The 13686-nt window shown below is 44.2% G+C and overlaps 1 protein-coding gene across 6 annotated transcripts in view; it reads right to left on the reverse strand.

Annotated features, from left to right (window-relative positions):
- Positions 1–5228, reverse strand: part of LOC134352583 (galectin-4-like) — a 46166-nt gene extending 40938 nt beyond the window's left edge. For 4 of the 6 annotated variants that reach the window (XM_063059839.1, XM_063059837.1, XM_063059835.1 and 1 more), the window contains exon 1: positions 4861–4995. In XM_063059839.1, coding sequence (XP_062915909.1) covers positions 4861–4980 — 120 coding nt within the window. In that variant the 5' untranslated portion in view covers positions 4981–4995. Of the gene's footprint in view, positions 1–4613; positions 4717–4860; positions 4996–5210 lie in introns of those variants that run through there. The other 2 variants (XM_063059834.1, XM_063059838.1) reach the window with 2 other exon arrangements.
- Between the last annotated feature and the right edge of the window lie 8458 nt (positions 5229–13686).

Here is a 13686-nt window from a genome sequence, read left to right on the forward strand (position 1 = left end):
TTCGTATCATCTGCAGACCTGGCAACAAAGCCATCTATTCCATCATCTAAATCATTGATATACAGCATAAAAAGAAGTGGTCCTAACACCAACCCCTGCGGAACACCCCTAGTCACTGCCAGCCAACCAGACAAGGATCCTTTTATTCTCACTCGCTGCCTCCTTCCAATCAGCCAATGCTCTAACCATGTTAGTAATTGTCCTGTAATACCAAGGGCACTTAACTGGTTAAACAGCCTCATGTGTGGCACCTTATCAAAGGCCTTCTGAAAGTCTAAATATACAACATCCACTACATCCTTTTATCTATCCTACTTGTAATCTCAAAGAATTCCAACAGGTTCATCAGGAAGGATTTTCCCTTAAGGAAACCATGCTGATTTTGTCCTATCTTGTCCTGTGTCACCAAGTACTCCATCACCTCATCCTTAACAACTGACTCTAACTGCCACTGAGGTCACACTAACTGGTCTAAAAGTTCCTTTCTGCTGCCTTCCTCCTTTCGTAAAGAGTGGAATGACATTTGCAATTTTCCAGTCCCCTGACACCATGCCAGAGTCCAATGATATTTGAAAGATCATTGCTAATACAGCTGCAATCTCTAACACTCTTTCCCTAGGGTTCATCTGGTCTGGGTGTTTATGTACCTTTAGGTCTTTCAGCTTTTTGAGCACCTTCTGTCTTGTAATAGTAACTGCACCCACTTCTCTCCCTTCACACACTATAACATCTGGCACACTGCTGGTGTCTTCCACAGTGAAGACTGATGCAAAATACTCATTTATTTCATCTATCATCTCCTTGTCCTGTTATTATTTCTCCTGACTCATTTTCTAGCGATCCTATATCCACTCACATCTTTTACTTTTTACATATTTGAAAAAGCTTTTACTATCCACTTCGATATTATTTGCTAGCTTGCTTTCATTTTCATCTTTTCCCTTCTAATGATTCTTTTAGTTGCTCTCTGTAGGTTTTTAAAAACTTCCCAATCCTCTATCTTCCCATTAATTTTTCCTTTGTTGTATGCAGAGCATTCCACAGATCCACTAGTCTCTGGCTAAAATAATTATTCCTTACTTCTGTTCTGAAAGGTCACCCCTCAATTTTGAGGCTGTGCCCTCTAGTCCTGGATACCCTCACCATAGGAAACATCCTCTCCACAACCACTTTATCTAGTCCTTTCAATATTCAGTAGGTTTTAATGAGATCCCCCTGCATTTTTCTAAATTCCAGTGAGTACAGGGCCAAAGCTCCAACCTTTCCCCATATGTTAAGCCCAGCATTCTTGGAATCATCCTTGTAAATCTCTTCTGTACTCTTTCCAATGACAACACATCTTTTCTGAGATATGGAGCCCAGGACTGTGGACAATACTCCAAGTGCGCCTGACTGGTGTCTTATAAAAGACTTAGCATTATCTCCTTGTCTTTATGTTCTATTCCCCTTGAAACAAATGCCAACATTGCACTTACCTTCTTTACCACAAATTCAACTTGTAAATTAACCTTCTGGAAGTCTTGCATGAGGGCTCACAAGTCCCTCTGCACCTCTGATGTTTGAAGTTTCTCCCCATTTGGATAATAGCCTGCACTACTGTTCCTTCTACCAAAATGCATTTTCATACATTTCCCAACACTATATACCATCTAGTCCTGACGAAGGGTCTCGGCCTGAAACGTCGACTGCGCCTCTTCCTATAGATGCTGCTTGGCCTGCTGCGTTCACCAGCAACTTTGATGTGTGTTGTTACTATATACCATCTGCCACTTTTTTGACCATTCTTCCAATTTGTCTAAGTCCTTCTACAATCGCATTGCTTCCTCAGCACTACCTACCCTTCCACTTATCTTCATATCATCTGCAAACTTTGCCACAAAACCATCAATTTCATTAACTAAGTCACTGTCAAACAATGTGAAAAGTAGTGGTCCCAGTCCTGACCCCTGAGGAACCCCACCAGACACCAGCAGCCAACCAGAAAAGGCCCTCTTATTCCCACTCATCGCCTCAACTATTCCACTATCCATTCCGGCACTTTTCCTGTAATGCCACAGGACTTTATCTTGTTAAGCAGCCTCATGTGTGGCACCTTATCAAGTGCCTTCTGAAAATTCAAGTAAATGTCATCCACTGCCTCTCCTTTGTCCACTCTGTTTGTTACTTCCTCAAAGAACTCTAACAGATTCATCAGATGAGATTTCCCTTTACAGAAACCATGCTGACCTTGATTTATTTTATCATTCATCTCCAAGTACCCTGGAAACTCATCCTTCTCCCCCACCCCCCCCCCCTTCCATCGGGCAGTAGATACAAAAGCCTGACAGCACATACCACTGGGTGCAAGGACAGGTTCTACCCTGCTGGAATGATGACTGTTGAATGATGGATTTCTGTCATCACAATCTACCTTGTTAGACCCTTACCCCTCATTGTCTGACATAATACTCTTTCTTGGTACTACTAAGTCAATGCACTAATCTGATGAAATGATGTGTATGGACTGCACTTTCCAGTGTACTCAGTACATATAAACTAACAGATAATAAACTAACTTATCTATTATCACCCTGGTTAGCTTTCTTCATTTAATTTATTTGTGAAAACTTTTAGGATGCTCCTAAATTTTATCTGCAAAAAAATGTCATGTTCACTCCTGATTTCCCTTAGTACTCATCATTTGATCCTTGCTACTTATTCCTGCCATGTCCCTCTTTCCTTTTCCGCACTATCTCTCGTCATCCAGGGTTCCCTCTACAAGCCAGCTTAGCCCTTCACTCGGACAGCAACTCTGTCTATCACACTTTTATAAGACTCCCACTTGGAAAATGTCTCTCTCAATCAACTTTGACCATTCCTGCTTAATGCCTTCAAAATTAGCCTTGCCTAATTCAGGACTATAACTTGACTTCAGTAATAAAGTGCCGAACTAAGTTTTCCAAAAAAATAACAGACTGGGGTTCTGAACACTTTCAAAAGAACATATTGGCAATGACAATGTCAACCATACAAATTTAGCAAAGTCTCACCAAGATTCCAAGGATTAGACATAAGAATTTGAAGTTTGCATTCCCAGGAATAAAAGAAATGACGGGTTAATTTGATCGAGTTGTTTAAAAGGTTGAATAGGATACATAGTGAGAAGGTCTTTTTTCACAATTGGTAAGTCCAGATCAAAAGAAGGCAGGTTTAAAATCATAAGTGGTCCCATTCGAAAACAAATGGATATTTTAGAATTTACTGAGAAAAATACTAATTTCCGATCTGAAAACAATACATTGTTGCTCGGTCCAAAATTGCATTCTTTGGCAGCCGAAAGGAGTAGGCGAAGTTTAGGGACAGATCAACCATGTCTGCAGACACCCCACCTCTCCCGGAAGTTCTGGAGTCTCCCGCATATTAATAGTGGCGCCCTGATGCCCGCAAATTATATACAATATCACGGAAATCAATTTTTTTGAGAGCGAGCGAGAGAAAAGCAAGAGAGAGCGCGCGAGCGACCACGAGAGAGAGAGAGAGCGCGCCATGGCAGAGTGTTCCAAAAAAAAATAAAACGTATGTCACCCCAGACTACACTAAAGTGTACCCCTGCCTAATAGGGGTCAAAATAATGACAGTGTTGCTCGCTGCACTGTTTGCAACAGAGACTTTTCTATTGCCCATGGTGGGTTAAGACTGTAAAAGACATGTTGAGGTGAGTTTAACAGGTGTCATTCGATCATCAGCATAGCTAACGTTATTTAAACTAGCTGGCCAGCTGCTAAGGAGCTACTCTATTGCAGACTTCCCACCTCTCCCGGAAGTCTCCCTCAAATTGATGGTGCTACAGGGTGGGATGTCTGTGTCTGCAATGAAGAGTGTGCAAAGACAAAATGGCTACTCTTTTGGGTAACACACATCAAAGTTGCTGGTGAACGCAGCAGGCCAGGCAGCATCTCTACGAAGAGGTACAGTCAGTTAGTCCTGACGAAGGGTCTCGGCCTGAAACGTTGACTGAACCTCTTCCTAGAGATGCTGCCTGGCCTGCTGCGTTCACCAGCAACTTTGATGTGTGTTGCTTGAATGTCCAGCATCTGCAGAATTCCTCGTGTTTACTCCTTTGCGTGCTGGCCACCCCTCTGTTAAGAGTTCCTTTCACACTCACCACCATTTCACACCACCATTGTCACTCCAAATGGCTCATCTCACTCCCTCCGAGTCTCCCTCGCCCTCACTTTCTCAGTTCCCCTCAATTTTATCGTCCCTCTTATTCTCCCAGTCCCTCTCATTCTCCTTCACTTGCAGTTTGTCTTACTCTCTCTCCCCCCTCCCTCCCTCCCTCCCTCCCTCCAGTCCACCTCGATGGCCCATTCCCCTCATTCTCCCAGTCCCCCCGCCTCTCTCCCTCGCGTCCTCCACTCTCCGCCATTATCCGCAACCTCTCAGCAAAAGCTCTTCCCCTTACCCCTTCCCCTCTCCCCCCATCATTGTCTCAAGCTTCCTGTCCCCCACCCCCAAAACAAGAGAAATACTGAAAGAAACAAGCAGATACTGTCAGGAAAAAACGACCAAATAGCGAACGAGCGGCCGAGGACCCGCTACCGGTCTAATCGGGCGGGTCTTCTGGGTCCTACCGGGTTGTAGATCGGCTGTTGTTCCATCATCTCGCTGGTTCTCAGACTGCCTCTGCTCCGGACAGTGTGGGACAGAAACAGAGTGATGCGAAAGACACGCCAACTAACAACAGGAAATACTTAGAATGAGGGAGTCACCTCCGCCCAGAGCCAGAATAGAAACCCCAGTTAGTTTCGTTTCTTCAAACTGACTCTCGCTAGTCAGTTCCCAATCTCTCCCCACCCCGCCGCATTACAAAAATCGCACCTTTGCATTTTCTGTTATGAACGTGTTCAAGTACGGGTCTGACAGTTCCCCTTTAGAGATGCTGCCTGGCCTGCTGCGTTCACCAGCAACTTTGATGTGTGTTGCTTGAATTTCCAGCATTTGCAGAATTCCTCGTGTTTAAGTTCCCCGTTAATTTCCACTTAACCCGCGAGTTTTCGACACTCACTCCCAAGGGAAAGCAGGATTTTGCGTCTCTCCCCTCCACCCCACTCCCGTTCTCTCCTCATCTCCCTCTCCCTGACTCTCACTCTCTCCTTGTCTCTTTTCCAACTCTTAGCGCTTGTCACAGCCCAGCCTGAGAAGATTCCCACCTTGCACAAAGATATTACCTCTTCTCATATTCTTCAAGATCCTTTCACATCCATCATAGCATTTACCCCAGTGCTGGTCCAGACAAATGCATTTTTAAAATCCCACCATTATCTACTCTCAAGGTTGTAGACCTATTCTAGCACTAAGTTCTCAAAACATTGATGTGGACTAATGTGTACCTCCTTTCTTACATCCCAGACTAACACCATTTTGTCTTTCAAACTTCAAAGTTCAAAGTAAAGTTTATTATCAGATACAACTCTGAGATTCTTTTTCTGCAGGCATGCTTAGCAAATCTATAGAACAATAACTAAACAAGACCTGAAAACTGTAAACGAACTGTGCAAGTGCAGATAATAAATAAATAGCAATAAATAATGAGCATGAAATAACAAGATACAGGAATCCATAAATGAGTGGGGGTATTCCCTTTTGTTCATGAGCCTGATGGTTGAGGGGTAGTAACTGTACTTGAACTTGGTGGTGCCAGACCAGAGACACCAGCACCTTCTACTTGATGGTAACAACGAGAAAGGAGCATGGCCCTGGGTGGTGAGGATCTCTGATGATGGATGCTGCTTTTCTATGGCGGTGTTTCATGTAGATGTGCTCGATGGTTGGGAGGGCTTTGCTTGTGTTGTACTGGGCCGAATCCTCTACCTTTTGTGGGATTTTCCTCTCAATGCAGCCAGTCAGTACACTTCCCACCACACATCTATAGAGGTTTGCCAAGGTTTTCAATGGCATGCCAAATCTCTGCTGACTCCCAAGGAGTCTTCCATTTTGTGTTACACATTTTAGCATATACCAAGGAGGAATCAAATTTATTTTTTCGTACATAGTAATAGAGAGAGAACAGTGCAGGTGAACATCTAGTCATGGTCATAGTCATAGTCATACTTTATTGATCCTGGGGGAAATTGGTTTTCGTTACAGTTGCACCATAAATAATTAAATAGTAATAAAACCATAAATAGTTAAATAATAATATGTAAATTATGCCAGGAAATAAATAATCTAAGGAGAAAGACCAGGCAGATTCTAAGAACAAAAATATATGATTATTATACAAGATGTCCCTGATAACAGTGAGGTAGAAGCTGTCCTAAATCCCTCTTCACCTCTGTGCACTACAATAGACAATAGGTGCAGGAGTAGGCCATTCGGCCCTTTGAGCCAGCACCGCCATTCACTGTGATCATGGCTGATCATCCACAATCAGTATCCAGTTCCTCCTTATCCCCATAGCCTTTGATTCCGCTATCTTTAAGAGCTCTATCCATCTCTTTCTTGAAAACATCCAGAGACTTGGCCTCCACAGCCTTCTGGGGCAGAGCATTCCATATATTCACCACTCTCTGGGTGAAAAAGTTTTTCCTCAACTCCGTTCTAAATGGCCTACCCCTTATTCTTAAACTGTGGCCTCTGGTTCTGGACTCACCCATCAGCAGGAACATGCTTCCTGCCTCTAGCGTGTCCCTTAATCCCTTAATAATTTTGTATGTTTCAATAAGATCCCCTCTCAGCCTTCTAAATTCCAGAGTATACAAGCCCAGTCACTTCAATCTTTCGACATATGACAGTCTCGCCATCCCCGGAATTAAACCTGTGAACCTACGCTGCACTTCCTCAATAGCAAGAATGTCCTTCCTCAAATTTGGAGACCAAGACTGCACACAGTACTCCAGTTGTGGTCTCACCAGGGCCCTGTACAGCTGCAGAAGGACCTCTTTGCTCTTATACTCAATTCCCCTTGTTATGAAGGCCAGCATGCCATTAGCTTTCTTCACAGCCTGCTGTACTTGCATGCTTGCTTTCAGTGACTGATGTACAAGAAAACCTAGATCTCATTGTACTTCCCCTTTTCCTAACTTGACTCCATTTAGATAATAATCTGCCTTCCTGTTCTTACCACCAAAGTGGATAACCTCACATTTATCCACATTAAACTGCATCTGCCATGCATCTGCCCACTCACCCAGCCTGTCTAAGTCACCCTGCATTCTCATAACATCCTCCTCACATTTCACACTGCCACCCAGCTTTGTGTCATCAGCAAATTTGCTAATGTTACTTTTAATTCCCTCATCTAAATCATTAATATATATTGTAAACAGCTGTGGTCCCAGCACTGAACCCTGCGGTACCCCACCGGTCGCTGCCTGCCATTCCGAAAGGGACCTGTTAATCGCTACTCTTTGTTTTCTGTCAGCCAGCCAATTTTCAATCCATGTCAGTACTCTGTCCCCAATACCATGTGCCCAAATTTTGCTCACTAATCTCCTATGTGGGACTTTATCAAAGGCTTTCTGAAAGTCCAGGTACACTACATCCACTGGCTCTCCCTTGTCCATTTTCATAGTTACATCCTCAAAAAATTCCAGAAAATTAGTCAAGCACAATTTCCCCTTCGTAAATCCATGCTGACTTGGACCGACCCTGTTACTGCTATCCAGATGTGTCGTAATTTCATCTTTTATAATTGACTCCAGCATCTTTCCCACCACCGACATCAAGGTCTATAATTCCCTGTTTTCTCTCTTCCTTCCTTCTTGAAGAGAGGGACAACATGGTAGGATGTTTAAATAGTTCAGCACAAACTAGATGGGCCAAAGGGCCTGTTTCTGTGTTGTAATTTTCTATGACTCTATTAGCCACCCTCCAATCCACAGGAACTGATCCTGAATCTATAGAACATTGGAAAATGATTACCAATGCATCCACGATTTCTAAAGCCACCTCCTTAAGTACCCTGGGATGCAGATCATCAGGTCCCGGGGACTTATCAGCATTCAGACCCAACAGTCTATCCAACACCATTTCCTGCCTAATATAAATTTCCTTCAGTTTATCCATTACCCTAGGTCCTTTGGCCACTATTACATCTGGGAGATTGTTTGTGTCTTCCCTAGTGAAGACAGATCCAAAGTACCTCTTCAACTCGTCTGCCATTTCCTTGTTCCCCATAGTAAATTCACCAGTTTCTGTCTTCAAGGGCCCAATTTTGGTCTTAACTATTTTTTTCCTTTTCACATACCTAAAGAAGCTTTTACTATCCTCCTTTATACTCTTGGCTAGTTTACCTTCGTACCTCATTTTTTCTCTGCATATTGCCTTTTTATAGAACATAGAAGATAGAACATAGAATAGTACAGCACAGTACAGGCCCTTCGGCCCACAATGTTGTGCCGACCCTCAAACCCTGCCTCCCATATAAGCCCCCACCTTAAATTCCTCCATATACCTGTCTAGTAGTCTCTTAAACTTCGCTAGTGTATCTGTCTCCACCACTGACTCAGGCAGTGCATTCCACGCACCAATCACTCTCTGAGTAAAAAACCTTCCTCTAATATCCCCCTTGAACTTCCCACCCCTTACCTTAAAGCCATGTCCTCTTGTATTGAGCAGTGGTGCCCTGGGGAAGAGGCGCTGGCTATCTGCTCTATCTATTCCTCTTATTATCTTGTACACTATTTTAGTTACCTTCTGTTGCTCTTTAAAAGTTTCCCAATCCTCCGGCTTCCCACTGGTCTTTGCTATGTTATACTTCTCTTTTATTTTTATACTGTCCATTACTTCCCTTGTCAGCCACGGCCTCCCCTTACTCCCCTTAGGACCTTTCTTCCTCTTTGGAACGAACTGATCCTGCACCTTCCACGTGTAAGGGGGTTTCGACTTTTATGTTACTGCGGAGGCTAATTAAAATGGCGTCTTTGTTATGTTAATCTGGGGAATGCGGCTTTGTTGTGTTAAACGCTGAGAAAGTTTGCGCTAGCAGCTTGTTTTGGTTTAGAGTATGATAAGAAAAATGTTATTAACCAATTGGGATAGTTGTTATGTTTTTGGTGTATTTGAAGATACTGTATGCGCGGGGTTTTGGGGCAGAAGGCGGGAGAGCGAGACAGAGGATGGACCAGGTGCTGTGATGTCCGCTAACGGGATCAGACCCCGAGAGGGGTGTTCGGCGGGGAGAGGAGACGGAGACGGACTCGTGTGGAGTGTCTGGTTGACCACCGTTGTTGGTCCCAGGCGGCCGGTCGAGGTGGTCCGAGGGGTCGCAGGGTGAAGAAGAAGGTCCTTGAGCTCCAACGGTTTTGTGCACGAAGAGATTGAACTTTGATAAGTGTGGCGCCTTTTATTTTCCTTTTACATTTTATTCTCTCTTAATTATATAGTTCCAGTAATATCTATAAATTGTAAATCATTTAATCGTATCTGGTGTATTGTCTGTTATTTGGGCTGGGTGGGGTACATCACACAGCATCCACACAAACGAATTATCCAGTTTGGCAGGGCCGAGGCTGTTTCCCTAGACGACAGCGAGTCGAGCGAACCTGAGGGTGGCCGGCGGGGGGGGGGGGGCTACACACATTATTCCCAGAAACACTTGCCATTGCTGTTCCACTGTCATCCCTGCTAGGGTATTGTTCCATTGAACTTTGGCCAGCTCCTCCCTCATAGCACCATAGTTCCCTTTGTTCAACTGTAATACTGACACTTCCGAGTTTCCCTTCTCCCTCTCTAATTGTAGATCAAAACTTATCATACTGTGGTCACTACTTCCTAATGGCTCCTTTACCTTGAGGTCCCTGATCAAATCCAGTTCATTGCACAACACTAAATCTAGAATTGCGTTCTCTCTGGTAGGCTCCAGTACAAGCTGTTCTAAGAATCCATCTCGGAGGGACTCCACAAACTCCCTTTCTTGGGGTCCAGTACCAACCTGATTCCTCCAGTTACCTGCATGTTGAAGTCCCCCATAACAACTGTAGCATTACCTTTGCGACATGCCAATTTTAACGCTTGATTCAACTTACACCCTACATCCAGACTACTGTTTGGGGGCCTGTAGATAACTCCCATTAGGGTCTTTCTACCCTTAGAATTTCTCAGTTCTATCCATACTGACTCTACGTCTCCTGATCCTATGTCCCCCCTCGCAAGGGACTGAATGTCATTCCTCACCAACAGAGCCACCCCACCCCCTCTGTCCATTAGTCTATCCTTTCGATAGGACGTATACCCTTGAATATTCATTTCCCAGGCCCTGTCCACTTGAAGCCATGTCTCTGTTATTCCCACAACATCATACTTACCAAATTCCAACTGAGCCTCAAGCTCATCCACTTTATTTCTTATACTCCGTGCATTCATATACAATACTTTTAATTCATTACCTCACCTCCCATATCAATTCCTCTTTCACTTGGCCATACTGTACGCTCCCTTCTTGAGCTTTCTGCTCTGTTGATTCTGCTGTCTTTCTTAACTTTTCTTATTCTCACTTTCCTTTTATCTCCATCCTTATATTTCCAGTTCGTCCCCTCCCCCCCACTACTTAGTTTAAACACACACAGAGGTTCGCACAGCGCTATTACGAGGATGCTGTCCAAGTTTATGGTTTTATTACTACTTATTTATGGTGCAACTGTAAAGAAAACCAATTTCCCCCGGGATCAATAAAGTATGACTATTACAGCTCGTGTTGTCGGAGTTCAGAGTTCATTTCCAGCGTTCTCTGTATGAAAGTTTCGACGTTCTTCCTATGAGCGTGTGGTTTTCTCTGGGTGCTTTGGTTTCCTACTACACTCCATACTGGTTCACACTCCACACTCCAGACATACTGGTTAGTAGATGAATTGGTCGTTGTAAATTCTCCTGTGATTAGGCTAGTGTTAAATGGGTGAGCTTCTGAGCTACCTTTGGCCTTTTAAACTAACTTTCCTACCATCAGCAAATTTAGCAACGATACCTTCCCCTGAGTCATTTGTATAAGTTGATCAAAGTTCAAAGTAAATTTGTTATCAAACTACATAATGTCACCAGATGGCAGCCAGAAGTCTTGGATCATATTGGCACCAAAGACATAGGCAGGCAAGGTGAGGAGGCCCCTGAGAGAGATTTTAGGGAGCTAGGTGGAAAGCTGAGAAACAGGTCCTCCAGGGTAGTCATCTCTGGATTGTTGCATGTACCACGTACCAGTGAAGGTAAGAATAGGATGATTTGGTAGGAGGATATGTGGCTCACATTTATGGATCATTGGGATCTCTTCTGGGGAAGGTATGACCTGTACAAAAGGGATGGATTACACCTGAACGCAAGGGGGTCCAATATCCTTGCAAGCAGGTTGGATAGATTTGTTCAGGAAGGTTTAAACTCATTTGGCAGAAGGATAGGAACTGGAGTGATAGAGCTGAGGATGAGGTTGTTGGTTTATGTAGTGAGACTCCTAGCAAGGAGAGGCTGATAATAGGGAAAAATTGCAGTCAACAGGATAAGTTGCAATGTAAAAGACAAAATCAGAAAGAACACAGCCTCAGAGTAGAAGAGTGTCCTTTTAGAACGGAGATAAGGAGGAATTTCTTTTGCCAGAGTATGGTGAATCTGTGGAATTCTTTGCCACAAGCAGCTGTGGAGGCCAAGCCTTTAAGACAGAGATTGTTAGATTATTGATTGGTCAGGGCATGAAGGGATAAGGGAGAATGCAGAGAGGAAAGTTGGATCAGCTGTGATGAAAGCTGGGTCTGGCTCTGCAGTGCAGAAGGGAGGGGGAAAAGAGGAGAGCGGTAGTGATAGGGGACTCGATAGTTAGAGGTGCAGATAGGAGGTTCTGTGATCGTGACAGAGAATCCACGATGGTTTGTTGCCTCCCAGGTGCCAGGGTCAAGGATGTCTCCGATCGATTGCATGACATTCTGAAGTGGGAGGGTGATCAGCCAGATGTCGTGGTGCACATCGGTACCAATGACATAGCAAGGAAGAGTGAGGAGGTCCTGGAGAGTGAGTATGGGGAGCTTGAAAAGCAGGACCTCGAGGGTGGTAATCTCAGGATTGCTACCTGTGCTACGTGCCAGTGAGGGTAGGAACAGGATGCTCTGGAGGATGAACAAGTGGCTGAGGAACTGGTGTAGGGGGCAGGGTTTCAGATTTCAGGATAGTTGGGACCTCATCTGGGGCAGGTGGGACCTGTACAAGAGAGATGGGTTACACTTGAACTACAGGGGGACCAATATCCTTTCAGGGAGGTTTGTTAGTGCTGTTGGGGAGGCTTTAAACTAGATTTGCAGGGGGATGGGAACCACAGTACCAGAGCTGACAGTCTGGCTGGGGTGAAAATAAGTGATGTTAAAAGTTCAAGCAAATCCACTAATAGAAAGGTTGTGAGTGGTGGTAAAAATCTTCTGAGTATATATTTCAATGCTAGGAGTATTGCGGGGAAGGCGGATGAGTTGAGGGCATGGATTGACACGTGGAATTATGACGTTGTAGCAATTAGTGAAACTTGGCTACAGGAGGGGCAGGACTGGCAGCTTAATATTCCAGGGTTCTGAGTTTCAGATGTGATAGAGGCGGAGGAATGAAAGGTGGGGGAGTGGCATTGTTTGTTAAGGAAAATATTACAGCAGTGCTCAGGCAGGACAGATTAAAGGGCTTGTCTACTGAGTCTTTGTGGGTGGAGCTGAGAAACAGGAAAGGTATGGCCACATTAGTGGGATTGTATTACAGACCACACAATAGTCAAAGAGAATTGGAAGTGCAAATCTGCAGAGAGATAGCAGGCAACTGCAGGAAACATAAAGTTGTGGTGGTAGGGGATTTTAATTTTCTATATATTGATTGGGTCTCCCATACTGTTAGGGGTCTAGATGGTTTAGAGTTTGTAAAATGTGTTCAGGAAAGTTTTCTAAATCAATATATAGAGGGACCAACTAGAGGGGATGCAATATTGGATCTCCTGTTAGGAAACGAGTTAGGACAAGTGACGGAAGTCTGTGTAGGGGAGCACTTTGGTTCCAGTGATCATAACACCATTAGTTTCAACTTGATCATGGACAAGGATAGATCTGGTCCTAGGGTTGAGGTTCTTAACTGGAAGAAGGCCAAATTTGAAGAAATGAGAAAGGATCTAAAAAGCGTGGATTGGGACAGGTTGTTCTCTGGCATGGACGTGATCGGTAGGTGGGAAGCCTTCAAAGCAGAAATTTTGAGAGTGCAGAATTTGTATGTTCCTGTCAGGATTAAAGGCAAGGTGAATAGGAATAAGGAACCTTGGTTCTCAAGGGATATTGCAACTCTGATAAAGAAGAAGAGGGAGTTGTATGACGTGTATAGGAAGCAGGGAGTAAATAAGGTGCCTGAGAAGAAGCCAGACAGTGGTGGTAGAGAATTGCTTCTCTGAGTGGAGGCCTGTGACTAGTGGTGTGCCACAGGGATCAGTGCTGGGTCAATTGTTATTTGTCATCTATATCAATGATCTGGATGATAATGTGGTAAATTGGATCAGCAAGTTTGCTGATGATACAAAGATTGGAGGTGTAGTAGACAGTGAGGAAGGTTTTCAGAGCCTGCAGAGGGACTTGGACCAGCTGGAAAAATGGGCTAAAAAATGGCAGATGGAGTTTAATACTGACAAGTGTGAGGTATTGCACGTTGGAAGGACAAACCAATGTAGAACATACAGGGTTAATGGTAAGGCACTGAGGAGTGCAGTGG

Source organism: Mobula hypostoma, chromosome 10 (assembly GCF_963921235.1).
Source record: "Mobula hypostoma chromosome 10, sMobHyp1.1, whole genome shotgun sequence".
NCBI lineage: Eukaryota > Metazoa > Chordata > Chondrichthyes > Myliobatiformes > Myliobatidae > Mobula > Mobula hypostoma.